Here is a 27,303-nt window from a genome sequence, read left to right on the forward strand (position 1 = left end):
GGGACTGGCGACCCCATTCTTTCAAGGATTGTAACTTAATCTTTTATTTTACCTCATTAGTTCGTCTTTTCACTATTTTCATCCTAACTTCTCCAATTATTTTAGCTTGACCGACCACGCCTATTCTCTGCCAAGACATTCATTTGACTAAACAACAATGCCTGCATTTAATTGTTTCGCCACATTCCGTCCCGTAATTGTGCCATACGTACAATATGCTTTTATTTAAAGCTATCTTCAACGCCTCATGGCGATCTGAATCTACAACTTCCTCTCAATTTCTCCTTCATTTTATGTATTGTGAGAGATTTCGGTGAAAATGAATCTTATGCACCTATCTCAATTCTTTTGTAAGGTATATTTTTTCCTCGGAAGTGATTGAGTATATTTACCATACCTGTTTTTCACTCTTACAGTCTTCTTTGGCCAAACAACTGTTCGTAATAATTGTTTTTCAAATTACTCCTGAATTTCAAAATGTGATCACTCTCCTTTCATAAAAAATCGATCTTTTGCACTGATCAATTTGATTGAAAATATTTCGTATTTAACTCTCCATATTTTAATCATTAATACTCCAAACTAGTTTTGATGCTTTTTGAGAGTACTTAACGTCTTTGATGCCCGGAAAATATTATTATTGAGTACATTTTAATGCTTTTTTGACATCCGTTCTGAAGTATCAATCATCTCCATGGAATCACCACTAACGAAGGCAGAGCTGTGTTTGGATTGGTTTCAGGCCAGCTAGTTAGCACACCGTTGTTTTAGTTGATGACTTATTTGTTCTTCATAATTCACTTCAATCGCTCGTTTTATCAACCTTTGATTGTTCTTCTGAGTTTCTTAAGATGGCAGTCGTTGTCTTGAAAACTTTTCCGCGTCTATCTGTTAGCATGCAGGATTAGGCGCTACTTTCTGTCAAATGTCGTACCGCATTTGCTGTGATGGATTTAGTGGGGGAGTATAATCCCCAGCAGTGGCGTATCTAGGGATATGTTTTGGGAGAGCAGGGGCAAACCATCCCCCCCTAGGCAATAGATTCGGGAAAATTTTTGAAAAATGACATACCTGGAAATTCATTTTACATCATTTTGGCGCTCAAAATTTTAGGTTTCACTCTTAATTTCACATATACACTCTTTCTACCCCCCGACACACAAAGTTTTTTTCCACAAAGCTTATATATCTTACCTCATACAATTTTGATTTGGAAAATTTAGCCTAATGATATTTCTTTTTAAGAAAGCGAGCTAAACTAGTTTTGGTCCTTTTAATACTACCCTCTCGCCAATCTGTCAAGTTTTATGTTGTGCCTTTCTACTTGGGATAAGTCTCACCTCTGCCTGACATCCGTTACCTCAATCAGTATGCAGTCATCGTAACCCTGTTCCATAATCTTCCAGCAAAGCTCTCTTTACCCATCGTCTAAGAAAATTCTCCGTAAGCATCGAAAGTGCATGAGTTGTACATAAAATTTGATTGTCAAGTTGATTGTCTATCCATGTGGTCTTCTCTATATACCTGTCCTAGATTCTCAAATGCTATTTGAAACTTTTATCATTTTTACCATTTTTATCACTCGTATCGCATCATTTTGAAATGATTTTTCGGTGCTTTGGGATATTCGTAATCTTGGCGCTGTTCTATGCAATCCGTCTGAGTTAAGTGATATTTCGATGAACTATGAGAGTACTGGCTTGATCGTTGTGAATTGCGTTTTGGTACATGATCCCAAATTAGTCGGTAATCATAGGCGTGTTTGCATTGTATCTATATAATTTTTGGGTTGAAAAGGGTCGCCTGAAATGCCTTATTGGATGTTGCAGTGCCCTTTTTCATGATGATCTATTTTTTCCTAATATCTATAACTACAAAATATCTATTTAATAAGTTTTATAATGCTGAGTAGTAAGTTTTATCTGGCCGCTGTTGAGAAATGTTGTGATAGGCATTATTTTACTAATTTTTAGTGAACTTTTTCTGAGAAGTGCCAAGCCAACGATATCTCAAATGTGTAAACCCTTTTCTAGTTATTATATTCATCATTGATGTTATATTATTTAGTATACATTTTAATTATCTCGTGAATCAAGTCATATCCATATTTCTAAATGTTTTTTTTCACTCATTTTCAGCTTTTGGAAACGCCAAAACGTACCGGAACGACAATTCTTCGAGATTCGTGAGTACATGATCTTATCTTTTTTCTATCCAGTCTTTCAAAAGAAATATGTAATTTTATACTGAAGGAATTTCTGTCTCATGGATGTCACAAGAAAGCATGGTAATTGATATAAAAAATTACAGGCAGGAGCTTCATTTTTATGCCTTGGTCTGTATGAAAGAGATTGAGGTTTCTGTTCTAGTGCATACTTGAAATTTTCGCAACCATAATTATGGGTAGCTCACCAAAATCTCTAGTTGGAAGAGAAAACTTTCGTTTACTTGTAGAATATTTACAGTGGTAATAAAAAATTAGTTTGATAGTTGATATGGATATTACTATTTTTTCAGGGGGAGCCTAAGTTTTGAGATATTTTTACAATTATGTCAGGTAGTGTAGCAATTCATGGAGGGAAAACGTGGATCTTCAAAGAACAGTTATTTATTTCGACTAGAATTTCTGTATTGATTCTAACGCCTATCATCTCTCCACGGCGTTGTATCAACACATTGAAGCCATGGTCAGAATAAATTTTCTTGTGCAGAAAATTGTAACTTTTCATTATTACGATATTTAACAGGCTTACTGTTGAGATATCGTTTGACGCCGAATTCAATAATTGCTGGCTTATTGGTGTACTTCATCCAATAATTTTTGTGTGTGTGAATAAAAACGGATTCTTAGCCTGATAGTCTATTTAAACCCTCACTTTCTTATCGTTTCGGTTGGACATAGAAGTATTAAGAGTTGTTGAAAAGATAGTTCCCGTATATCACTAAGTCGCGTGAAGCTCCATATCGATATCGGTGACTCGCCCTTCAAATCCTCTCATTCGTTGGATATCGAAGTTTGTGGTTGACTTGTCAGCCTTTCCTGCTAAGTTCACTCCTCATGAAATTTCCCAATTAGTTTTCAATTTTTCCGCGTGCCAGCGTAGATTTCAATGGGAATGGGTTTTATTCGACGTTCTAAACTCCACACGTATTATTCTTGAGGTATTCATTGGACTAATCAATAAACGCGTGCATTTCATGGGTGTAGTTGGCGCTTTCGGTTGCCATGCATTACTTTTGCATTTTGAAACAAGTGAGGGAGACAACGAATAATGCTAGATAGAGAAAATCACAAGTCACTTATCGGTGTATAAATTAGCGTAAACATGCTAGATTAATGCCGCTAAAAATTAGAAAAAGAAAACATTACGGGATCATGTCTTTTATCTTGCTGGAGAGTAAAGCGGGCGTTTGTGATTAATTGATTTAATTATGGAAATGATTTTTTAGAACATAGTAACTTATTAATATATTAACTCTCGTTGTTTCTGTTATTTTTCCTCTTGTAGTTTTTATCTATTGCTGTACAATGAAGCTCTTTGAACTGCTATGTGGCATTACATGCCCGGCAGTCCTGTATTTTGTAATGCAGAAGATTTCATACTCCTTTGAGCTAAGCTAATGAGTAACTATAATCTTAATTGGGTAAAGCTTAAGAATAGTCTGCTTCGAATACTTGTTTATTTATCGCTTTGAGCTTCTGTCTGTGGAGGATATTTGGTTAGGTAATTATATTCCATATACAAAGCCATAAGTTTGTCGTAGTATTATATTCCGTGTTTCGGTAAGGTGTAATAAAATCCATTCAACTCCAAAACATCCTTTCGTGCGACTCCTGCGTATTCCACCTGTTAATGGCATCGGTTTTCAAGTGGCATTTTAGCATGTTTTTCCAGGAGTCCTTAATGTTCCGTGTTGCTTTAAAAAAATACCCTTGCCTTTATCAGAGAAGCGTTGTATTTTTTGTACATTTTCTTTAAACTAACCCAATATTTTCTTATTATTATAATGGCTTTTATTTGTTGCAGCCAATATTTTCCTCCATTTGGGGCATAAATAAATGGAAGACAGTGTAGGATTTTTAATTTTTTAACTCTAGTTTCTTTCATTCATCCTTGAGTGTTGTGAGGTGGAGTGGCTGCACGCGCTTTTCGAAAATCCTTCATACGCGTAGAAACATTTTTTTGCTCGATACCGCCTTAAAATCTTATAATAAGTAAGCCTTTTAATTGTTAGTCATAATAACTCACTACATTCAATCATTCGCTGTTCTGCATACGGCAGTTAGTGAAGCAACTAGACCGCATATCATGTGGAGAGGTTCCCTAGTCGCTATGGCTTTATAATAATTCACCGAGGTAGGCGTCCATTCCTCGGCCTTCCTTCATTTTGTCTGCGCGAGCAGGCGGGTCCGTTTGCCGCTCCGTGGACCCCGTCCCGCCGTCCGCCCGCCTTCCACCCTCATAATGCCTTCGGTAATGAAGCCTCTAGTGGCCGCGCCAGCCGCGTGGCCGCGCTCCTCTGCCGATTGCCTCACAACCGTCTCTCTCGCTCGCTCTCATTCCTCGCATCTCAAGTGCCGCACTTGTTTCGGCGTCTTTGTCGTCGCGAAAACAACGGTGGGCTAAGCAACTGCCGTCGTCTCTCTTTCCAGTCCCTTGCCTTGATCTCGAGCATATCCGCTGCCGCGAGGAGTAAGTGCCGCGCGGTTTTCCATTCGCTCCACCGTGTGTGCCGCGAGAAATCCCGCCTCTTTGCTCACTCTCTTTCTCTCTATCTCGAGAACCATGCGAGATGCTGGAGGAATTAAATTTGGCGCACGAATCCGAAGTAGGTCGGCTCTATGCAGGGGACTCAACTTCGTTTCGCATTCCATGACTCGCTCAAGAGCTATGTGATATTAGCCTCTGAGATTCATGAGGGATGTATGCATGCGATCGAACTGTCGTTCGACTGTGTTGGACGATATGTGGTGGATAAACATGTTGAATAAATTAAATAAAAACTTTTCTGTAATGTCCACTGGTTGTAATTCCGAAAATTCACTGCGCATTTCAATGCGTAGAAACATGTCGATTAGATATCGACCTAATTATGCATATAATAGGTATGTATCTAGACGACCGAATGACGATGCTATTTCATGGAAACGCTTTGTTGATGTTCCCAGTAAAAACAATGAGCAGTCCGGAAAAGTTTTGCTTAATTCCTTAGAGCTTTCATGTTGGCCAATTTTGAAGGAAAGAAGAACATTACTTTCCGTCTAAAATTCTCTCATCCTACATTGGTAACGGCTTTCGGGTGTTCCTCCGCGTAGTCTTGTCTAAGGGCGACTTTAGACTACACTACTTTGGAGGAACGTCCGACAACCGTTATCAATGCGGAGAAACGCCGCGGAAACCTCAGATCCAATTCCGTCATCCTACTTTTGAGATGAATATCTCGAAGATATTTTATATCGATATCAATTACATATAATCAAAGGCAGTTTATTTATGTGTGTTCGGGTTGCATGAAAGCTTTTTAAGTGTTAACAGTAATTTCCTAGAGCTCTCGCCGAAGGGTCTCCAGTTGACGAACGTGTGAAGCTTTATGACACCTGCAATCACGGATCTTAAAAGCGTGTGGTGTATCAGGGAAGGGGGCCGGCTCTATTCTAAATATGTGGTGTCTCACGCCTGTGCCTTGGTCTGAGGTGAGTCAGACCCTCCAGGGGCGGATCCAGGATTTCTTTCTGGGGGGGGGAACAAGGATATCTCGTAATAAAAAATGAACGCAATGATAATGGGACCGTATTAAAAATCTTGGATATTTTTGAGGGTCTGGGGGGTGCACGTGCCCCCGTGCCCCCCCCCCATTGATCCGCCTATGAGACCCTCCACCAAAATTCGGATTGAATCACCGAGTAGGTGAATTTATTTTAAAATTGAATGAGTAGTCTTTGAAATAATATTCTTCAAATTCGGATGACGGAATACTGTTAGTGTGGAGTGAACAAAGTGTATTTTCGTGACCTTTCGAGCGTTCACATACACATGATGCAACCGAGAGTATTTACCCTTTCTATCAACATTCATTTGAAGGCGATTTAGACATTCGTCTTGTTAAAAAGTTCCGTTTGGGTGATTTTTGCCATCCTTGCCAACATTGCAATGAGCAGTTGCTTACGTCCGTACAGTTGTCTAACTTTCATGTCCGATTCCAATTTTTTACTTGCTTCGTTCTCCGTGTTCATTTTAGAGGTAATCGCTGGGTCCTATGCTAATATGTTTATTTTATAATAAATAATGATTAAGCGTTTGATTTTTGATATGTGGTAGTTAATTTTTACGGTAGTTCTAAAATTTCCAATTGTATCTTATTGCATTTTTCCATTTATACTGAACCGCGGCGTTCATTATTCGTATTTTTAGCTCGCTTAGCTTTGTGTTACCCTTTTATGAGGTGAAGTGAATTGTACATTCATAAATTGCATAGCATATTGTGAATACCTGAAAGGCAAATGCCTAATTCCATACTTATTCTCATCGATTTCTTTTAGTCATTTTCCTCCCCCGCCGCATTCATAATGACTTACGTACTCCTTCGGGACTATGATTGAGCTACGCTGGTGATCACCACTAATTTCAAATCTCGGCTGTTTTTACTTTTTACAATCTGTCGATCATTCCTCCAGATTTTTGAGGATACGAAATAGTAATGTATTGCTACCCTTTTAATTGAACGCATTATTTTAACAAGAGAACAATTGAGCCTGTATGGCAGTTGCAATTCTGACATTTCACTCATTCAGTCAGGTTTAAAACACGGTCGTTGTAAAGACTTTTGGATGGAGTGTCATCTTTTTTCCGTGAGGCCATTTAGCGAAGTAGGTACATTGTTATTTCGATGCGACATCAAAAACATGGCTCCCATTGATACTTTCTCTTATATGCACCGATGATAACCGTTGGCTTTCTTTCCCAATGCCCTTGTACTATGTCGAAATACATATTCCCCTGCTAGCCTTTTCGTGTTTGCCGAGCTATTTCTTGATGAAAATCGCCTAAACAACCAGTTGCCTCTCTGAATACTGGCGGGAAACCCCATGGTGATGGGCTCGTATAGCGAGAGTTGTATCTACATTTCGTTTTTTAGAATAGAACCTCATACCAAGCGATCCTTTGTAGTTCGGGTAATGACAAACCAAGCAGAGTGGTGATTTTATGAAGAGCTAAAAACGGCATCTAAAGATAATGTCAAATATCGATGAACCCGGATTAATGTGATGCCATTCCAGCAGTTCTATTCTTTGCTAAGACTTACGCCTGAATAACGCGATAATTTTTTCCATCCCTTCCGAGGGACCGGTCCAGCAGAAAAAATGGCGCTTTCACGCGATCATTTTCCGCGATGGCTCGAGAGATGGCAATTCCATCCCTTTTTCCTTCGATGTACCATCGCTAGCGCCGTCCTTGAGCCAATCAGAACGTACGGGCGCTAAAGAGGTTTGTAACGCCACGCTTGGCTTTTGATTGAATGACTGCTGTTAATACGGAAAAAGCGATGGAAAAAGGGATGGTGGGAATGACCGTGTGATTCAGAAAATGATGGGTCCTGGGTTCTTTTTTTTTATCCCTGAAAAACCTATCGCTTGAGCTATAAAATTGAGGAACGAAAAAAATTACCGTGTGATTCAGGCTTCATTCATTAACTCCCAGAAATGCTACAAAATATTTACTATCTTGACTGAAAATTGGAAATTTTCTTATCAAACTGAGACGCTTGTGAGTATGGTGCCGTAAAAGCTGGTGAAGGGCTCGACATGAAATGGCACGAAAATAGTCGTATTTGTGATGCGCTCTGCCTCACTCTTTTTGAGCAATGAAGAGTGCATAAACGTATGCTAAAAACTAATGCGTAGGGTAAAAGTCCCGCGGTCTCCGTATATATTTACTCTACGGATAGAAATTAGTATCGTGGCTGAAGTATTTTCATTCAACCGTGACCACCACCGCACGATTACCTCCCCTGTCCCTCCTGTCTTGCTCTCCTTTCCACTCCACCCCTCGTACCCCGTAACCATTGACTACAGCCAACCCCTCCCCCCTCCTCCACGCTCGTAGTAGTGTTGCCGTTGCGCAGGCGCACTGGCTTCGCCCCGCGAGCACGGACTTCTCCGCTCACGCAAGGCCGGCTCGAGAAAATCGCGCAAAAAATTGAAGAAAAAATATGTGAGGGAGTGCGAAATGGGATAGCGATCCGAGGCGAGGAAGTAGCGTCACCGCTGCGTGAGAGGGAAGAATGAGCGGGCAGGAGAGAGAAGAAAACGATGAAATATGAAAAGCCGCGGCCACTTTGGGAATGAAAAATGATGATCCCAAGCTTAGAAAACTCGTCGAAAACTGTTATCTCCCAAAACGTTCTGTTTTTTCCTGATAAAAATTTCTCGCGAATAAGGCTTCTGAGAGATTTTTATCTTATTCCTGGATCAAAGTGCGAGGCTTGAGAGGATAATATAATTTCCTGGGACCAGAACGTAGAAAGTGATGTATTAAAGAGATTTTTCTAGCAGAAAAATATAATAGAAAATAGTACGTCTCTTTACGGCAGTGATGCATGGACTAAAAAAGCAGCGCCAGAAAAGTCATGCGTGAAATCATTCCTAATGAGAACGATAAAGATAAAAAGCGATAAAAAGCGAAAAGTCATCAGTATCGCTCACCCTGAGGATGTCAGAGGAGGAATGAGACAGCAGAGTAAGTGGTCGAAAAAGTTTTTTACAAAACGTATTTTTTCGTCTTTGCGCAAACATGAGTCATGAAATTAGTTGAGAGTTAATACTTTCACAGAAAATGTTTTTGTATAAATTTATTCCTAGTGATAAGTTGTTCTCCATCACCTTAATGTCTTCATCTCATTTTTAGTACGTACAACAATTGCGTGCAATGTTATAAGTGACATCTTTATTATCAGGACACAAATTGAACCGTAGCTCCCTCCGTAGGCCCTACCTCAGAGTAATTACTCTGAGGGCCCTACAGAGAGGACAAAACGGCTGAAGGCGGTAATCAGCTCATTGCGCATTTCACCATGTTCTAAATAAGGAAACGTGGCTTGAGTTGCTATTTGGTTGCTATCGTTGCTATCATTCGCGCTTGGCGTGGAGTGTTGTCGCACAAATTTTTTTTTATACCTCCACTCTTCAATACTTTCACGTAGTGTGCTAGTGTTTTAAAGAAACGTGGAAAATGAAGGAAGTGGAAAATAAGACGAGAAGAAAAGGTTTTGCTTGGTTTTCAGCCATTAACTGCAAAAACAATGCGGGCATGACGGAAGCAAAGTTGAGTTTCTTCAGTTTCCCTAAAGACCCTGTAAGGTAAGTAATTTCATATTTTTTCTGAGTTACATTGCTGATCGAAGAAACTAAACTTATATTCGAGTATTATTTTCATGCGAAATGAAATTGTCGAAAAAGTTTAATAAGAACTTGTGGTATTGGCGCAGGTCCAAGGAATGTGTGATTCGATGTCGTCGGTCGGATTTAGAAAACAAAACTGTCAGTTATTTACATAATAATTGCCGGATTTGTGCGTGCGATTTGGCGTTCCTTGCTCTATCTATATTAGTAAAGAAATAATTAGGCTACTTTGAATTTTAAACCCTCTTTTTTCGGTGGATGGTAAGTCGTTAGCACTACTTGGTTTGAATTTACAGCATAATTTTACTTATTTTCAATATGGCCGCCGTGCGCATTTTTCATTACAGAGAAACCTATGGTACAGCCACCTAATGTCCCCTCTGTATATATTTGTGCCGTAGGACAGTACGAAAGATGTCTCACTCGGATATCAGTTGCTCTAAAACTGAAACTACTCTATATTATAATCTTTGTAAATATACTTGTCCGTATAATCATAATAAAAACATCATTGTCCATATTACGCTAAAAGGAAATAGCACCATGTGTCTATTGCCGTTTTGTGCGATTACTTTGCCATCGGTACGAAATTTTTAGGTGGTATTATTTTCTGCTCCCACCCCTTCAGCTTGTGATAATTTTAGTGAATGAAAAGGTTGATGCTTACATTATTAAAATGGCGCAACAAAATATTCTGTCGTCGCTGGGTAAATTAACGGAGACAAGCTTTTTTCCATAATCTCCTGGAATTTTTCCCTTTCCGTCCACCACCACGATAATCCACTTGACGACGACCTCGTTAAGGTCTCATTTTGAAAGGAAGGAAAAGGATGACCAACCTCATGTTCGCCACCGATCATTCAAGACTGAATGTATTTCCAATATATTAGTGCCAATATCTTACCTCTTTCATTAAATTTCCAATATTTTACCCCATGGCTGGCCGAGACATGGATGCTAAACATGCCTCACTGATCCCATAACCGTACCGGAATTTATTAACTACACTTTTATTACTGAGTAATTAGCTTTGTGTGCAAAATAAAGTTTTTTTAGTATCTTCTGCGTTGAAATATGATTACAATTTAAATTGTTTGCAACAATCAATGTTTTTATTGGTACAGAAAAAGTATAGAGTGAGCGATCTTTGCCATATTTCATTGTTACCTACCATATTTCACTCAGAAATTTTGTAGAAAATTGTGGTACGCAACATCAAAACATCCGCTCTACGTTGCCATTGATCCACAAGTCAGAGGAAGCGCATTGGCTTATGTTATTCGTACAGTATGGTCGAATAAGGAAAGAAACTTCACTTCGTACATCCCACTCTTGTTTTTTACTAACCACGGTTTCGGCACAATGTCTCATTATGAGGGTACCTATGAAGATCGGTAGTATATTTTCTTAAATACGTATAGAAACCTTAACTGTGAAAATGATCGACGGAATTTGTACCGATTACCATATTCATTATCGTGCAAATTTACTTTTTGGGATGTGTTGAGCATCTTTGCTCAGTGTACGCGAATAAATTCATTTTTGTAGTCATTAGGAAATTATCTTAAGAATAGTTTTTGTAATGGCATTTTTACGCAAGAAGAGTGGAGGATGATCCTGGGTGCATGGACCTGACATCATTTCCAGCTTGGTGTTAGCCAATTTTTCCACTTGGCACGGATTTTGTGCCATACTATAGATGGAGTGGTACCCTTGAGTTCTCTGCTAAGCTCTCCATTTAGTTCGGGGAGTTTCAGAGAAATAAAACCGCTCCTACCGAGTTTGAAAACTCATTTTAATCAGGAACCTTATTCAGGAAGGACTGTAGATTTCCGGTCTGGACTGTTTGGGGTATTCCGCGATACAGGCTTGGCAGAATTCTCTAATAGAGGTATAATTTGAACATCTCAGGGATGAGGCATAAAATTGCGTCATTATCGAGGCTCGAGAAATCTGAGGCCTTATTCCAATCTCGGATAACGTTGATAGGAGTGCCAGGGATGATCGTTAGTGGTTGACCGTTTATATGAGCACCGAACTGGAGGAAATATTTAGGGGAACTCATTATGCTCCCTTCAGCCCATATTCACTCTTGTATAAGTACTTCTCGACATGTTACGGGATAGTGAATCCCATTGGCACCAAACGTATTTACGTAGCCATCACCAAAGACTTGATGTTGCTCTGAATGAGCATATCTATTATGCTGAAGTTAAAGCTAAAAAATCTCGTGTCCGGTAGATTAAGTATCATAAAAATCGAAGCCATGGCCTTCATGCAGTATGGTTTTAGTGCTCATATTTTGAAAAAAATATCTTTCCTAATAGTACTTATACACATGTTAAATTTACTTTTATTAAGCCAATTTTTCTCATTAGATCCTGATACTGTTGTTTAAATTAGACAATTCTAATTTTTCGTTTTTCGTACTCTGTGTATTGCATCAGTTACCATCTTAATACACGCAAATACCGTTATTGTTGTTGTGTAGCCACTCTTTTCTATGTTCTTGCTGTCCAGTCAAACAGAAACCAGTTCTGTCTACCTGTTTACAGACATTTTTGATAAATTTGTTGCTTGGTGTATTTACGCGTTCGGTAAATATTTCCAAACTCCCCACCTCGATCTGTCGCTGATGTTGCCGTGCATTCTGCCTCGTGCACCCTTCCTCAGCTCAGCTAAGCACTCCACGTCGATCGGTTAAGTGCCTCATTCATCGAGGGCGATGACTAAGAAATGATACCATCCTCTCTCTCGGTAATTAGGTAAGACTTCCCAGTGGCACCTGATGCATTTAGGTGGCATGCGATGGGTTTTCCCGATGATGAGGGGGTTACGAGGCAAAAGGGAATGGGAGAGCAAGGGGGGAATGGATTAGCACGATGATGCAGGGAGGGAGGCTGGTTGAAGCAACCCGAGACGCTCGGCCGAGCAGATCAGCGGAGTCTTGAGAGGCGGAGCGTGCTACTTGGCTCCTGAACCCGCAGCGGATGTGCTCTCTCATCCCACTCCCTCCTCCCTCTCTCTCTATCTCTCTCAGAATGAGAGAGGCAACGCGCCCTCGTCGGACGAAACTTGAGGCGGGGAGAATGCGGATACATCGACGACGACTCTAAATCCCCACTCCAATCTCGACGGGGTCCGCCGAGCAGTTAACTCCCTGGTAGCCTCCTCCCCCTACGAAACATCCCTGCGCGAATTGATGTGGGAATGATGATACATTTTTCTATAAAACGCAGTCGTTTATAACGATCACGCATTTAACGTAATCTCCCCTATAACGAGGTGAATCCCCGGTCCCTTGGACTTTCCAATGATCGCCTATGATATAATTTCTCCGCATATAACGAGCTCGGATGATACGGAACCCCCACTATTACGAACTATTATTTGGTTCTTTGGGGAATTATTTCCTCTTTTGTAAAGAAATGGCGGCCATCTTTGCTACTTAATCGTTCCTTTCTTTATCATAAGCTTTTCTCATGAGTAGCCATCACCACATAGTTCTACTGTTAATCTCGAAAATTTCCCCTCTACATTCGTTTGATGGAAAGGGAGGAACGATGGTAAATTGTTATGGATCTGTTGTTTTTCTTAATAAAGAAAATTTACGGAATATTAGCCGGGAATCCTGTGGTGAATTTATGGATATAACGAAATCCCGTTTATAACAAAATAGAACCATGGTCCGATGAAGTTCGTCATATGCGAGTTTTTCTGTAACAGAAATCGGAAGAAGATGCTATCGATTTTGGATGTGAGATGAAATCTATGTACTGGAAAGGTTAGTGAAGCTAGGGAATTTCTCTAAATTGGAAACCGACAACCTTATTTATGAATTATTGATGAGTAGTCGGACGAACTGATTTATTGAGTTCTTGGGAATAGAATTTCCTGTGTGCAATTTGAATAGGCTTTGGAATGACGGCATGTTATCCGGGAAGCATATGAGTTATAGTAGGGAAAAGCTTGTGATCCATAAAAGGCATAAAATCTGGTTGAAAATTAGATCTTAAAATCGATCGAGTAAAATCTCCTAGAAACAAATAATTCTTATTTTGGAAGTCATGACTTCAATTTCTGGTGCATCCCGTATAGTTGAATAATTTGTTACAGCAGTATGTTTCAGTAAATGAATGCAATACGAATATATGGTCGAATTACGGCATATTTCCTATGAATCGGCTGAGTTGAAATCGGAAAAAGGTGGGTAGTATGCAAAATGTGAGGTATGAGGGAAAATTCGGTCCAAATGAAAACTATGTTGATGAGATGAGAAATATCCTAATTTCGAAACTTTCGTTTGAGGTGCATCTACCTTTAAATTGATGCTTGGGTGCAATTGTTTATAAACTTACATAAATAATTCGTAGTATTTATGTTATAAAATAAATGTGTGTCATTATTAGTTTAAGATGTAAAAAAATAGCTTTTATTGGCTATTCAACGAACAAAAATTTTCATGATATATATTTCATTATCATCATAAAATATTCATGATATAGTCATTGATAACACCTGAGGAATTTATATGCGTACCCATGGAGAATAAATAATGTGAAATCTCAAGTTTAAGGACGGTTTTGAGATCTTTGCTCAGTTGCAAAAATTCTTACTTTGACGTGAGTGAAATTTTCTGTTGCCTTTCTGCTGTGTATGCTTTCATTGTATACTCTAACCTTGATTCATTTGGTATGCTAACTATGTTTGTTTGTTTGCTTTGCAAATAAATCTTGCTCCTCTGTTTGACATCCATCGACAATATTTGCTCAAGGGTGGTCTGAAGATAGATTTATGATATGTATCGGAAGTTGGAGCTTCATGCTTGTTTTTGGTTACTATTCGCAGTAGTGGCAGTCGGTTTATATTTTAGTATCGGTTAATTTTTCCTGTTTGATTTTGCGAATACGACTAATAATATTTCTTATTCTATGTGTTAGTCTTTTTTATCCGTTGCTAGTTCTCAGCGTCACAGAGATCAATCATTATCTACAGCAAATAACTTATTGCATTAGTCACTTTATATTAGTTTTATTATTTGAGGTTATTATAAATAACTACACATATGCTTAGGAAATATTCGGGTCTCTAAAAGAAATTTCATTGCTGTCATGAGGAGTTAGATGAGCTTAACAGTCACACTGTACGTGATTTTTGTACACGCCCTGGATAACCTCGTGCATGATATAGGGTCATCAGCGAAGATAAAAACAAGGCGAAAAAGTTCTTATTTTAGACAACTCTATAGATATTGATACCCTGCTGGTGTCTATATTATGTAGTTAGTTTTAGTAATAACTTCATCCCTAGTAAATTACTAGCATACTTTGTAGGCATCTGAAATTCTATAACTACTTTCTAACTAAGTTAGGGTGGATTGCACTTTAAAAAGCCTTATTAACCGATTTTTTAAACGTTTTTACTGGCACCTAACTGCATGTCTCCCGTTTACTGTACTATAGTTAGTGCTAATTAAAAAAACAATCAGAAAAGAATAAAACTTTGCTACTTTCCCAACAATTTATTCACTTGCGACCGGTTTGGATACAGTGTATCCTGTGGTGCCAGAATATGGTACGCTGTATCGAAAGCGGTTGCAAATGAATTAAGTATCGTGGAAGTAGCAAAGTTTTATTCTTTCCTGATATTCATGAAGGAGTTCCATCAAGTAACGCCTTAAGCTATTGCTACTTGAAAAAGATAATAAATTTCTCATTTTGAAACTATTTAATCACTACACCGGAAATGGAAGGGATTTTAAAACCATCAGTTTTATTTTAAGGCAGATTTTTTACACCCGGAGTTGCGTTGGTTCATGTACGTTAAGTCTAGGGTGCGAGCGGTCTGAATTTGCGTACAATACCTCCTCCCCCATTAACTAGGATGTTGTTTCGTCATCCGCTTGTCTTTCGTTGATTGCTCGAAAATACCGCCGGCGGGCTTCTCTCCCTCTTTCTTACTCTTTTGCCCGAATCCTAACCCTCGTGGCCTGAAGCACTGATTCTTACAAAGCAGATTAGAAATTGATTGGTGTGCAGTGGCCGATTGTGGACTCGCTGAATTCACTCCTAGGTAGTGGCTATCTGTCAGTGGCTGATTATAATCCACTTGGACAAAAGTAAGCCTCTATTAGATCCCTATCATCTTCAACCCCTATCATAGCCTTCACCTAAAGCCCTCCCGTCCCCCACTACAGATTTACAACTACAGTTGACAGCGTAGACTTTTCTCAGAAAAACGTGTAAAATGGGTTGTTGATAAACTTTCAATAAAGATAAGTCATTTTTGGCCATTTTTATTAGACGTCGCTCCAATCCCTCACCCCCTCACATGGGACTTAGATAACTCGTCCCACCCCCTCCCCCGATCCTATTTGGCTCCTCAGTGAATTATGAATAGCGCCTATATGAAAACATTTATAAATTTGCCCTATAAAATGTCTCAACCTCTTCATCTAACGCCTCATCTTAGGAGTGTATTCCGAATTGCTTTCGCTCCCAGGAATTTCAAAAATTTACTCTCCATAGGGTAACTTATAACGACTTCTGCGGGAAAGCATCGATGAATAAGAGCTAACTTCGCTTAATTTGTGATATTTAGGCTTTGCAACACTGTCTATCGTGAGAAAAGCATAATATTTAAAACCGTTTTGGTTATAGGGTCTCATTTCTTTAAGATTATTATTCAAGTTGGCATCTTTTGTAAACTGATCACGCAACATGGATTCGAAACCGTTGTTTATTTTTGTAAATTTATCTTCATCCCCCCTAAACAGCTCATTCAAGGCCTTTACAGCGGAGGAATATAACTTGAAACACCTTCATACGATCACAAACAACCGTGCCCTACATATGGCATCCTACCCTGGCGGGCCTCAAACCTTCGACCTTCGGTTTGGTAGACGAGGATTTTAGCCCACCGTCACCTACGCCGGCAATATCTAATCAAGCTTGACCGTATCGCAATTTTTCATTATTGGATAATTTCATTTGAACTTTTATTTGACTTATTTGCCTTATCCTAATTATCACTTTTTCTGATGGCAGAATCATAATGATCTAGGTGGACCTCCCAAAATTGATATCCGCTTTTGATGGTTCATGGGTACATCATGGTGGCATGGGTGGTCGGAGAGTTATACCTTTGGCGAATAATACCGAAAGCTGTCTCTTGCGTCTCTGTACGATTCACGCATGGTGACGAGAATCCGGCTCTTTGCTGTCGCGGCGAGAAACATGAACTCGCTTCGATCCCATAATTATTTCCCCCGGCACCATTACACTCCGCTCCTGGGCGGTTCTTCTCCCGCGTAAGGCCACCTCTATTCAGGTTCGCCACCTCTCCGCCCCCGCCTAATCTCTATCCCTCACGTTCTGCGTTTCCACCCGAGTGCTATCAACTTCATCCCCCTCACCCAACCACGACCCAGTCTCCACGACCTACTGTAGGTACTTCATTAATTTTCGTTGGCTAAGCAACTGCTGAGCGAGTCTTGCATCTTATCCCCAGAGCGTGAAGGATTTAAGTCGGAACTGTCTTGTTCTTCGGTATTCTGTGTGATGATACGCTTATACTGGTATGAACTGTCTTGTTCCTTATGATGGACCGAGTAACTGACATTAAAGTGTATTGAACCATGTTTTGAGTCAATTGAAAGTGGCGATGTTTTTAGCAGTTTATAGATATCCCTCGAAGCTCACTTGAGCTGTAGCGTATTTACGGGAGAAGAAAAACGTCGGTCTTTCAAGTGCGTATAGATAAAGCAGAAAAAAATTGTTTCACTTAGTACCGCGTGAAAAATGTGTATAAAAAATGTGTTTAGCTTATAATAAACAGTTATGGTTTCTAAAAAAACACAGTAAAACCGAAGGAATGCTCAAACATAGTTTTCGAAGTGAAAATTAAACTCTTTTTTTCTCCGGATGTCTGGTAATTTCGCCACCTTCCACTGCCTTTTCCTAATTTCAGTACTAACTCTGAAAAACAGCTCAAGTTTTTTTTATTTTGATTTATTTCTAAACTCTGTTAACATGAAACTGCAACTTATGGCACACACTGCATAGACGATTTTCTTCCACCTTCTTGTCGGCTTCATCGTTTTAATCCACTAATGGAGCTCTATGGTGACGAGAAAGGAGCCTCTTACCATCCACCTCCTCCCGATTTTCCCGTTTGCTTTCTCGATCTTTCGTCAAGTCACCGTTTCGCCGCCATCCAAGCATACCTCTCATTTGCATCGGCTCAGTTCTTCCCTTATTAAGCTCCATTTGTCCTCCTCTTAGAGTTCTCAATGTGATATTCCTTTCTTCTCGCGCTCTTCATTAAGAAGTTCACTATATCCTCTCAGGGGGTCTGCTATTTGATCATTGTCGTCTGCGGTTTCATTTTACGTTTCCTCTCGTCGTTGGCTTGTTCTCTTTCCTCTCTTTTACACCTGCAAACGGATTTCATTATTGGCCTATCTTTCTGTTGACTTGATGTTTGGATCTTTTACGTTAAGAGCTGTTGCCTCTTCTCTTCATATCCGCTTACTCATAGCCTTTAATTCGGAGGCACTTTGTGAAGTTTTCCGTGTTTTTTATTCTGCTCCATAGGTTCCTTGAATAGCTTCACAACGAACAGTTCCATGGGCCGTGCGAACGTGAACCCTTCCACTGAATAGTTCCATTGATTCACGAGTTCTGAATCGCCTCCGTTGATCGCATTTGATTTCAATTTTCGAAATGGAAATTCCATTTCGTGTTTTTTGATCGATTTTTTTTCTTGGAAACCATATTGTGATCCTCGCGTTTTCTGTAATGCTGATAAAACCCATGTTGGCGAAAAAGTATCAGCTCTTAAGAAAACCCTTCGAGAAACAAACGGATTTTCAATTTCAAGAAATTACGGAAAATTTCTCTCTTGATGTTACCACAGCCATTGGGCCGCGCTACATTTTCTGGGAACTTTATTTGAAAATCCTAGTGTTTGTAAAGGCTTTTATGAAAATACTTGTTCGAGAAATGAAGAACGGTAATAAAATTACAATATAATGTTCTTATATGTTTTTAGTTATAATATTAGTTTAGAAAAGTAAAAATATGTAAGTGTTGTCATATAGAAAAAAAGTGAAAATAAAACGTTGTAAAGTTGCCTTAATAGTTTTTGCTCATCAACAAGTAATTGCTTTCCAAAACACATTGGAATCACTGCGTTCGGGTGAATCTTCCCGAGAAAAAAATATTACTTCAATGACAAATGAGCAGAAGATTCCACATTCTGTGCCCACTAAAGTTTGTGTCTAATGTCATTTTTGAAAGTAAATACTTTTTCAAAATACGTACATTATTTTATTTATGTTTTAGTGCGAACCTCTTTAAGCGTCTTCATCATCTTTTCTGATTAAGTAAAATTTACATCTGTTGGGTAATTTATAGGCTCGTACAATTGAAAAACTTGGATTTTCATGTGGTGAATGATCAAATATATTAATTTATCCCTCTGTGAATATGCCCTTTTAATATTATCTCGCTCAGTACTCTTAATCGCGACTTCCTTTTCCGCTATCGAACTCTTCATGCGAGTGGGTGTTTTCAGGCAGATTGTTTATTAAATTACGTTCTATTCCTGTCTTTTATAGAGTGAGCTTCAAAATGTTTATTAACTTGACTTTTTTCTAAGTACCAGCTCCATGTTATTATTAACTGAAGTACACCTTATTTGGTAAAGGTGTGTTACTGTTGGCTTTGAAAAAAATCCTTAATTTGGAACCTCATTTGAAAAAGAGTATGTGTAGTAAATGTTTACTATTAAGATAGTATGACAGTATATTGATCAGAAACACTTTACTAAACCTATCCTACAACTTTTTAAATTAACCCTGGATCATTATGATTTTTCCCATGTGTATTATTTTCAAATAGCCTGATTGGCATTTAGATTCGACAGACACTGCTATATCTGCAGCGCTTGAGACGAATTTATTTATTTTAATCTATTTATTTTTAACTGATTCTCGATGAAAGTTTTCCTTGCTAGTAAAGTTTTTGTCCATAGTGCCCATAGTGATTGATAATTGCTTTATTTACTATGAAATATACGTTTTTTTGCTTCTTTAAAGCAAATGGAATTATTTGAAAAAAGTTAATAGTCGTTTTCGTATGGCAATTCGTATTTTTCTTTCTGACGTTAGTTACTTCGAAAGTATGCTGCGATATCTGCTGAGCCATTTTTTTCGTTATGAATAGCTCTTGAAGTGAAGCCGTGGCACTCTTGGGGAAATGGCAACGCATAGGTCACGGACAAGATAAGGCAGCACAGGTGACTCGTAATGAGTATCATTGTAGAAAATCTTATTGATGAGTGCGGAAGGAAATGTTTTTACCCGCTCAGTATATGAGTCATGAATTTGAAAAATAAATTATTGAAACTGCGATAATTTATGTAATGGCATGTCAACCGTATTGCAATTTTTAGGAACTCGCGTATTCATAAAATAATTTTCTCAGCTTTTCGTGGAAAACTTAGAAAAAGTGAATTTGTTTTCCCATAAAAATGTATAGTGTCCCTGATCAAGTGTTTTTTCAAGTTGGCTACCATGCTCTGAGTAGGCTAAAAATTGCCCTTCACATGCAAGAAGTATTATTTACTGAAAATTAATTACATTTTGAAAATATCATATTTTTCCTATCCTACTGTATCGTTATTAATGGGGAAAATTGAAATATTTTATAAATGCGAAGTATGACAATCCAGAACCCAAATGGACGGGTGGTTTTCTGTTGCTTTCATTCGAGGTTCGGATCAATTAACAGCAAAATTTTTCTTTTTGGACTCCTTTTTATGGCGATTTTTCGTTCGGTTATTTATTGAGCTTATTTGACAATGGTGCTGGTATTGCTATAAGTAAGTTATTGATTATGCTGCAAATAGTTATCAATAACTTTGAGTATTTATGGTTGAAAGCTGTCACTATCGCATCTTTTTCTTTTCCTTGGTATTCCAATCACATACTTCCTCATTTTGTTACCCTTCACCTCCGTTCCCTTAGTTATCCTGAATGTGAGCGTAGGGGCAACGTGCGCGTCTTGTGCGAGTTGCCGTTATTGTAGGATAAATGAACTTGGACCCTCTGTGTTTGTGTTGCCGAGCAAGTTGAGACAATACCTTTATTTTTATAGCATTGATTGTAAAAGCCAGAACACAAATAGATTTTGACCACAATATTTAACATACTTGGAAATATTTTCATCTGAAAGAATTTTATCTATGGCAACATTTTCAATGTGACACCTGTTTTCATGAATCAATGCTACTGCAGTATTTTCTATTACCTTGAAATTAGACCTTAATATACCTTCGTAATTCCTTAATAAATTCCGTAATACTTAGTATATTCTTATTACAGATATGCCTTATGTGTTAAAAATATTTTTAATTTAAAATTATTCATTTAATGATGAGCATGTGAAAATAAAATTTATTCGTATTTGAAATGAAATTTAATTATCTTTGCAGGGAAAGTGCCTAGATGTAGAATTTGACTTCAAGGGAGAACCTTTAGGTGGGACGATAACAAATTGTAAGTATATTTAATGAATTATACATTAAATACTGGTAGCTTCCAAAGTCACATAAATATGAATGTGTGGAGTGAAATTTCACATCCTCGGTATTTTCAGTAAATGTTATTGCCTCAACAGTATATAATTTTTTTCCTTAATATTATTGAAATTGCTAACTTTTCATTGTTAAATTTTTTTAACGATTGCTAATTTACTCGGAAAGCAAATTTGTCAGTCTTTCCACTCACAATATCCCATAAAATAATGGAGTAAACCGTTTACTTTAATGATTAATGCCTTTATCAATTCAGCCATGGGCCTCATTCTTCATTTGTATTGTGTGTTGACTTATATAAATGTATGGGATGTATTTTTTACTTTCTTTAAGCAATTATATTCCCCATCTTGCTCTTGCATACAATAAAAAGGACTCTCATTTTATAATTGAGTTTTAATGGTTTTCTGATAAGTGGCGAAAGTTAAAATAAATTTTAAAAATCAGAACAACTTTAAATGCCAATGTTTTGACTGAATTAACTTTGATTGAGTGATCTATCTTTGGAAAACTTTTATTGCTTTTCTTTTCTTATTAGTATTTATCAACTAACAATATATTTATTTCCACTGTTAAATTATTCTTCCCTCTCTATTCCAACCAGACCTCCTGGAAAAGGTGAGCACCGTTTTATTAATAAGGATTAATTTTCAGTTAGTAAACTATTCTTCTTATGTCAAAGTTTGCTTAAATCCTCCTCCTTGTGAATTCTTTTATAACAGTGTAATAAATAAAAGGAGATCGGATTTTGAGCTGAGGGTGAAATAAGTATTAGCATTATCCTACTTCAAACAGGAGGTAAAATTGAAAAAAACTGACAAGCTATCCACACATGTATCGTATCCTTGAATAGAGACCTGCCAGGAGTCGGCAACACCTGGGTTTCATCTGCTCATCTCCATTCATTGCCTGTGTTAACACATGTCCTCAATCATTTGCCCCTGTCAACCGTTTACCAATCAAGCGATTACCTTTCACATTGACATTGTTAGGGAAGGGAATCCTCCAGAAATAGGGTAGCATAGTTCAGGGAAATAGTGGCAAGAGACCAACACTGCACCCACATACACCTTTGGTCCTCACCTCCAGCTATTGGAGGGAGAAATGGAACTTTTTCGATTTATATGTTGCCCATTGGTACCTGAGCAGAGTGTGACATTTAACTGAATTTTGCATTTAGATGCAGGTCACTAGTTCTGATCATCAGCAACTCATTGTGGCCGCTCAAGTAAGGATCGTGTTACTTCTGAAAAGTTTCTTTCCCTCGTGTGATTTGAACTCAGGCTCTTAGAAACTCAAACCAGTTATATGAAATTATCCCTAATGATCTCTCAACTTCTTTAATACCATTAGAGGTTGAATATAGGTATAAATATTCAGTTTTCCTTAATGTATTTTTAGTTAGTCTCTAAGCATGATCACAATCCAATTCATAGTGCGACACAACTTTATGTTTTGCACATTTCCATGCATTGAACTATAATGTAAACATTATATGGGGCATATCACTTTTATTTAAAGCTAATATTTGGTGAGGAAAGGGATGAAATAAAATAATTTTTGATAAGTTTATGATCAGATATTTCACATACATATATGGCATTGGCTCTCTGACCATGTTGGTTACTTTTATTTTTTTACATTAATTAATACATAGATATGGATACTTGAAGGAGGAAACATAAAAATTACTGTGTGAGCTGTGGTGATTTTATTCCTGTTACCCTTATGAAAAATCTGGTATAGTAAGCCTATTTGTGAAGTGACATTTTTATATCCATCCTCTGATTGCTTGCCATATAATCAATGAAATTTTGTGACAAGTGATATGACATTACTGTGAAAATTTGGCATGTTAAATTTCCCTGATTAATTTTAGCTACTGTTTGAAATCCTAAAAAAAATTATTTTCTTTTTGCAGTCGCGAGTGACAAAACAAGCACAGGGAGAAAGAAACTTCCACATTTTCTACCAACTACTCACAGGTGCTGACATTCAACTACTGAGTAAGTCAGAATATTTCCTATTCTCTTTCATTTATGGCTGAAAAATATGACTTGAGGGTATTATCTATTGTAATTCTACTTAAACTGTTTTTGCAACTCCTTGTTCTTGGATCAAAAACTGTGACAGATTTATCGTAATCAAGCTTTCTGTGGATATTATTTTCATAGGTCGTAGCCTAACCTCCAAGCATAATCTTTGAATGATAAAATCTTTTTTTAGTGAAAAATTGGAATGAAATTTACATTTATAAAATTATGTCAATGCAGAGTGTCTACTTGGATGGCAGAATTGATTTCAAATTTCATGTATGTAATTGCTATCAATGTCGTGAACTTAAGGTGAATGCTTTTGGATATAAATGAATTGAGTACAATTTATGAGCATGCAACCAAATTCTCAACCTCTATAGCTTGATCAATCTCCATATGATGATATGTTAATTTAAATCATTTTTTGAGTCCCATTAAAACTGCGTAAAATTGCCATAGATACTCTCAATTTTATATTGCAGATGTAATTTTTTATGCATTGTTTTTCTATTAATTAAAAATATAATTGCGACATTGTAATTGTAACTTTCCACCCCCTTCTTATTTTAGAATCACTGAAACTTCAGAGGAATGTCGATAACTATGCCTTTCTTCATAGCAGCCGTGCCCTTCAATTGGAAACAGTTGATGACCGAAGGGATTTCCAAGTAACCAAGGTACATGCCTAGCAATATTCGCATAGTATTTTTCTGTGTGATTTTCATTTAAGTGACTATTATTTTGGTCCCATACATTGTCTTAGAATTGTATCTTTTTTCCTAGAAAAAGAGCATAGGTTTGAATTTGATGTGATGGAAGCTAAATGTAGAATTTAAATTAATACATCCTGAGTTTGCATTACATAATTTTATATAGTGCAGTACCAACATGTGGTTATTGAAACTATGTTGAATATTGAGCATTTGTTGTATACTTAACGAATTTTTCTTTATGCTGTGGTACAAATTTCTCATTCTTTGTAAATTGGTAATTTCCTTGAGTGGCAACCATATTTTGGTCATTGAGATGGTCACCTTAGATAGGCTTTACCATACCAATTTGATAGACAAGGTGATCTATGTCAAAAATGTGTGCTTATTAGTTTTTATATTCATACTGATCACTAAAGGGTTATTGCAGCAAAATAGCATAGTTATTTTGCTTATATGTATATACATATGTATATATATTACTTTTTGTGCAATAAAATCCATGAATGTGTGGCCTTTTTTTATTTGACCAAGAGGCACCAATCTGCCCTGAAAATATTTATGTCAAATACATCATTTTGCCAGCTAATTTCTCATTAATTTATAATTGTGATTTATTGCACAGAAGTTTCTAAAAGATGAAATTTCTCTTTTGATATTTCCAGAAGGCCCTTGAAACACTTGGATTTTCCCTAGAAGAAGTAATCAATGTCTTTCAAATAGTAGCCTGTGTACTTAAGCTAGGTAATATTGTTTTTATCCCTACAAACAACATTGATGGCACTGAGGGGTGTACAATTAGCAATGAATATGGTGAGTGTGTCCCTGAGTTTTCATATTTATAGCATAATTTTGTCTTTCTGTTCCCACATTTTGTTTTGATAGACATTCTGAGAAAATAACTATACTTAGTGGCTGCACTTTAACCAAACAAATTCAGTTTGCTTGAATTGCATGTGTTATTTCATGATTTCATTATTAATCTTTAGGGGAAATTTCCATTGTCGTGCATTAAATTTTGAGGCTGATATTCAGTTTTTTTATGTGGAACTTCACTCATTTATTAATTCATTCAAAATTCCTCATTAATTTATGAAATCGTCACATGAAGGAATGTCATTTTCTTTTACATCATAATGTGTGTGTGTGTGTAAATTGATTAACAAATGTTGTCAGTTGGTAAAACATGCACTAATTAAAGGAAGCTTTTTTCCAAGAGTCATTTCCCTCTTCTTGCTTCAGAAAAGTAATCTGTTCAATGTGTTCAACCTTCTTATAAAAAAATCTTTCAATGGCAGGCCCTCCATTGAAGTAAGTCAATGTTGACATTTTTTCATGAGTAGGTTCATTTAGAAATTACTGTTACTAAATTCCTCATCCAAATCTTCACGTTGGGAATTATTGGATACATTTTGATACTTTCTTAGCATCTGTCATTCAATATCTATTGGCACTAATTACAATTGATAGGACCAGCATCGAAGAATGTAAATTATTCGCGAACTTTGGTGCATAGACTTTGTTGTGATAAAAGGATAACTAACCAGGAGAGTAGAAAACATAAGCCGTAGGTAGTATTCAAAGGTTGTTATTATGCTTTAATTTATAACAAATTATCTTAATTCAAGACGTATATCTGATGATTATACTTCAAATTTCCTTGCACATGAAGAAAGTTAGCATTAAAAACTCTCTTTTAGCAACTTAATCTTTTGATACTAGGCTGTTACAGGCCTTAATAGCTATAGGTACTGGACAGTTGTCATACCTGGCTTATGAAGAGATCAGTTTTGCTCCAAATATTTAGATTGTAACTTTTTTGTAAGCTGAGGTGTATCTGTGCTTAATTAAAAATTGTAGAAAGCCATAAATTTGACAGATTCTATTTTATCGTCTGTTAAAAATTGTTTCACCGGTTCTAGATGATCATTCATTAGCATCTATTGCTGGAAGTTAAGAAAATAAATCTGTAATCAATACATTTTTAATGATTTTGATTCCTTATTCTTGGTGTTACTTTTCTTTTGGCCAGCCATCTACAAAATCTATCATAGTAGATTCTTTATTTCATGCCATATTTTGTCACATTTTTGGATACAGCCCTGAAAATGTTTATGTCAAACATTTCATTGCCATATGAATGAGAAGTATTGTACAATAAAGATGGTATTGAAGGAACAAGTTATCATGAAACTGTCTTGAAATTCCTTTTAGTCCTATATTTGTTTCCATGATGGTTTTAATGGCTAAATTTTTTCTCTAAAAACTGGTGGAAAAAAGAAAGGCCAATGTTTTTTAATGTTGCGAGGTATGGCTCATTTTTAGTAGCTGAAAAGCTGGCTCAAAGTCAGGTAGTGTGATTCAAGGTATGATTACTAAATATTTGAATGGATTGATATCATTAATGAATAGGCATTGAAACCATATTGCTGTGAAAAAGAATTTCGATTATCCTAAAAAGTTAACTTTTCTGAATGAGAAGGGGATGTAAGTCAGAAATTAAAAATGATTTGCCCCGAAAATATATGAATCCACCTTACACGAGAAAGCTTATGCTGAGTAGTGAGGAAGGATCCAACTTTTGGGTATTCCTTCCAGAGCTGTATGATGTTTGCCACCTCTTGGGTACAGAGTATGGTGAGCTTAGTGGCACTCTGAAGCAACGCACAATGTCTGTGGTGGTTGGGCCAACTCCTCCACCTTCCTCAGGGACCAAAGCATGCTCAGGGGACGGGGAGAGGGGTTCCCCTCATCACCTCCCTCCCCACCTGCTCTCCAGGGCTCAGGGGGCAGGTTGTGATGATTCAGAACGAGGTACGATCACCTTAATTCATTTCACATCTCATCTTGTTTTTCGCTCTTTTTATAACATTTTGATTTGCTGATTTTATTTATTCCTGATTATTTGTTTTCTCATGGCATGACTGCACTGAAGCCAATCAGCTTTAAAAAAATATTTAGTAATTAGATCTTTGTTTCATTTTGTTTTAACTTAGTGTTTAATTTGCTATGCTTAAAATGATATGATCCATGTTTGTGCTTCCATTGCAAATATTTTTAATCAGTCAAGATTTTGGAATGTGTTATTGTGAACATTGGTGTGTGTGTGTGTGGTTATACCTTTTATGTAATGTTACTGCATTATCCACAAAAATAAAATCACCGAAGCCAATTATTGTCAAAACGTATTTCTGGAATAATTGTGTATTTAAAATGTTGGTCTTGAGTACGTTATTGCTAAAATTTTGCTAAGTTTCCCAGTCAGATTTGGATGTTTAGAAGTGACTTGCTGTTTGCACTATCAAAATCATTTTGATTTAAGCACTGTCAATTTTACAGTTTTTAGGTAAAATTTGGTTATAACTCTCAATGTATATAAGAAGATACATGATTGATGGCATGTTATGTATCAATGACAATGAAAGTATTAATTTCATTTTAATTCTATTACATCATATTCCCATAGAAGTGAGGAGAGGCATCTCATATTTTAAGTCATAAAATGTTATTATTTATTAAATAAAAATCAAAGTAATATGCCTTCTCATAACATGCATAA

General features: G+C 37.2%; 1 protein-coding gene across 1 annotated transcript in view; it reads left to right on the top strand.

Moving 5' to 3' along the window:
- Window positions 1-27,303, top strand: part of LOC124164299 (unconventional myosin-Ia-like) — an 86,841-nt gene that overhangs the window by 34,762 nt on the left and 24,776 nt on the right. The window contains exons 4-10 of the mRNA XM_046541589.1: window positions 2,139-2,185; window positions 20,897-20,960; window positions 21,603-21,616; window positions 22,920-23,004; window positions 23,605-23,711; window positions 24,410-24,557; window positions 26,343-26,558. Coding sequence (XP_046397545.1) covers window positions 2,139-2,185; window positions 20,897-20,960; window positions 21,603-21,616; window positions 22,920-23,004; window positions 23,605-23,711; window positions 24,410-24,557; window positions 26,343-26,558 — 681 coding nt within the window. The remainder of the gene's footprint in view (window positions 1-2,138; window positions 2,186-20,896; window positions 20,961-21,602; window positions 21,617-22,919; window positions 23,005-23,604; window positions 23,712-24,409; window positions 24,558-26,342; window positions 26,559-27,303) is intronic.

The sequence above is a fragment of the Ischnura elegans genome, chromosome 1 (assembly GCF_921293095.1).
Source record: "Ischnura elegans chromosome 1, ioIscEleg1.1, whole genome shotgun sequence".
NCBI classification, from domain to species: domain Eukaryota; kingdom Metazoa; phylum Arthropoda; class Insecta; order Odonata; family Coenagrionidae; genus Ischnura; species Ischnura elegans.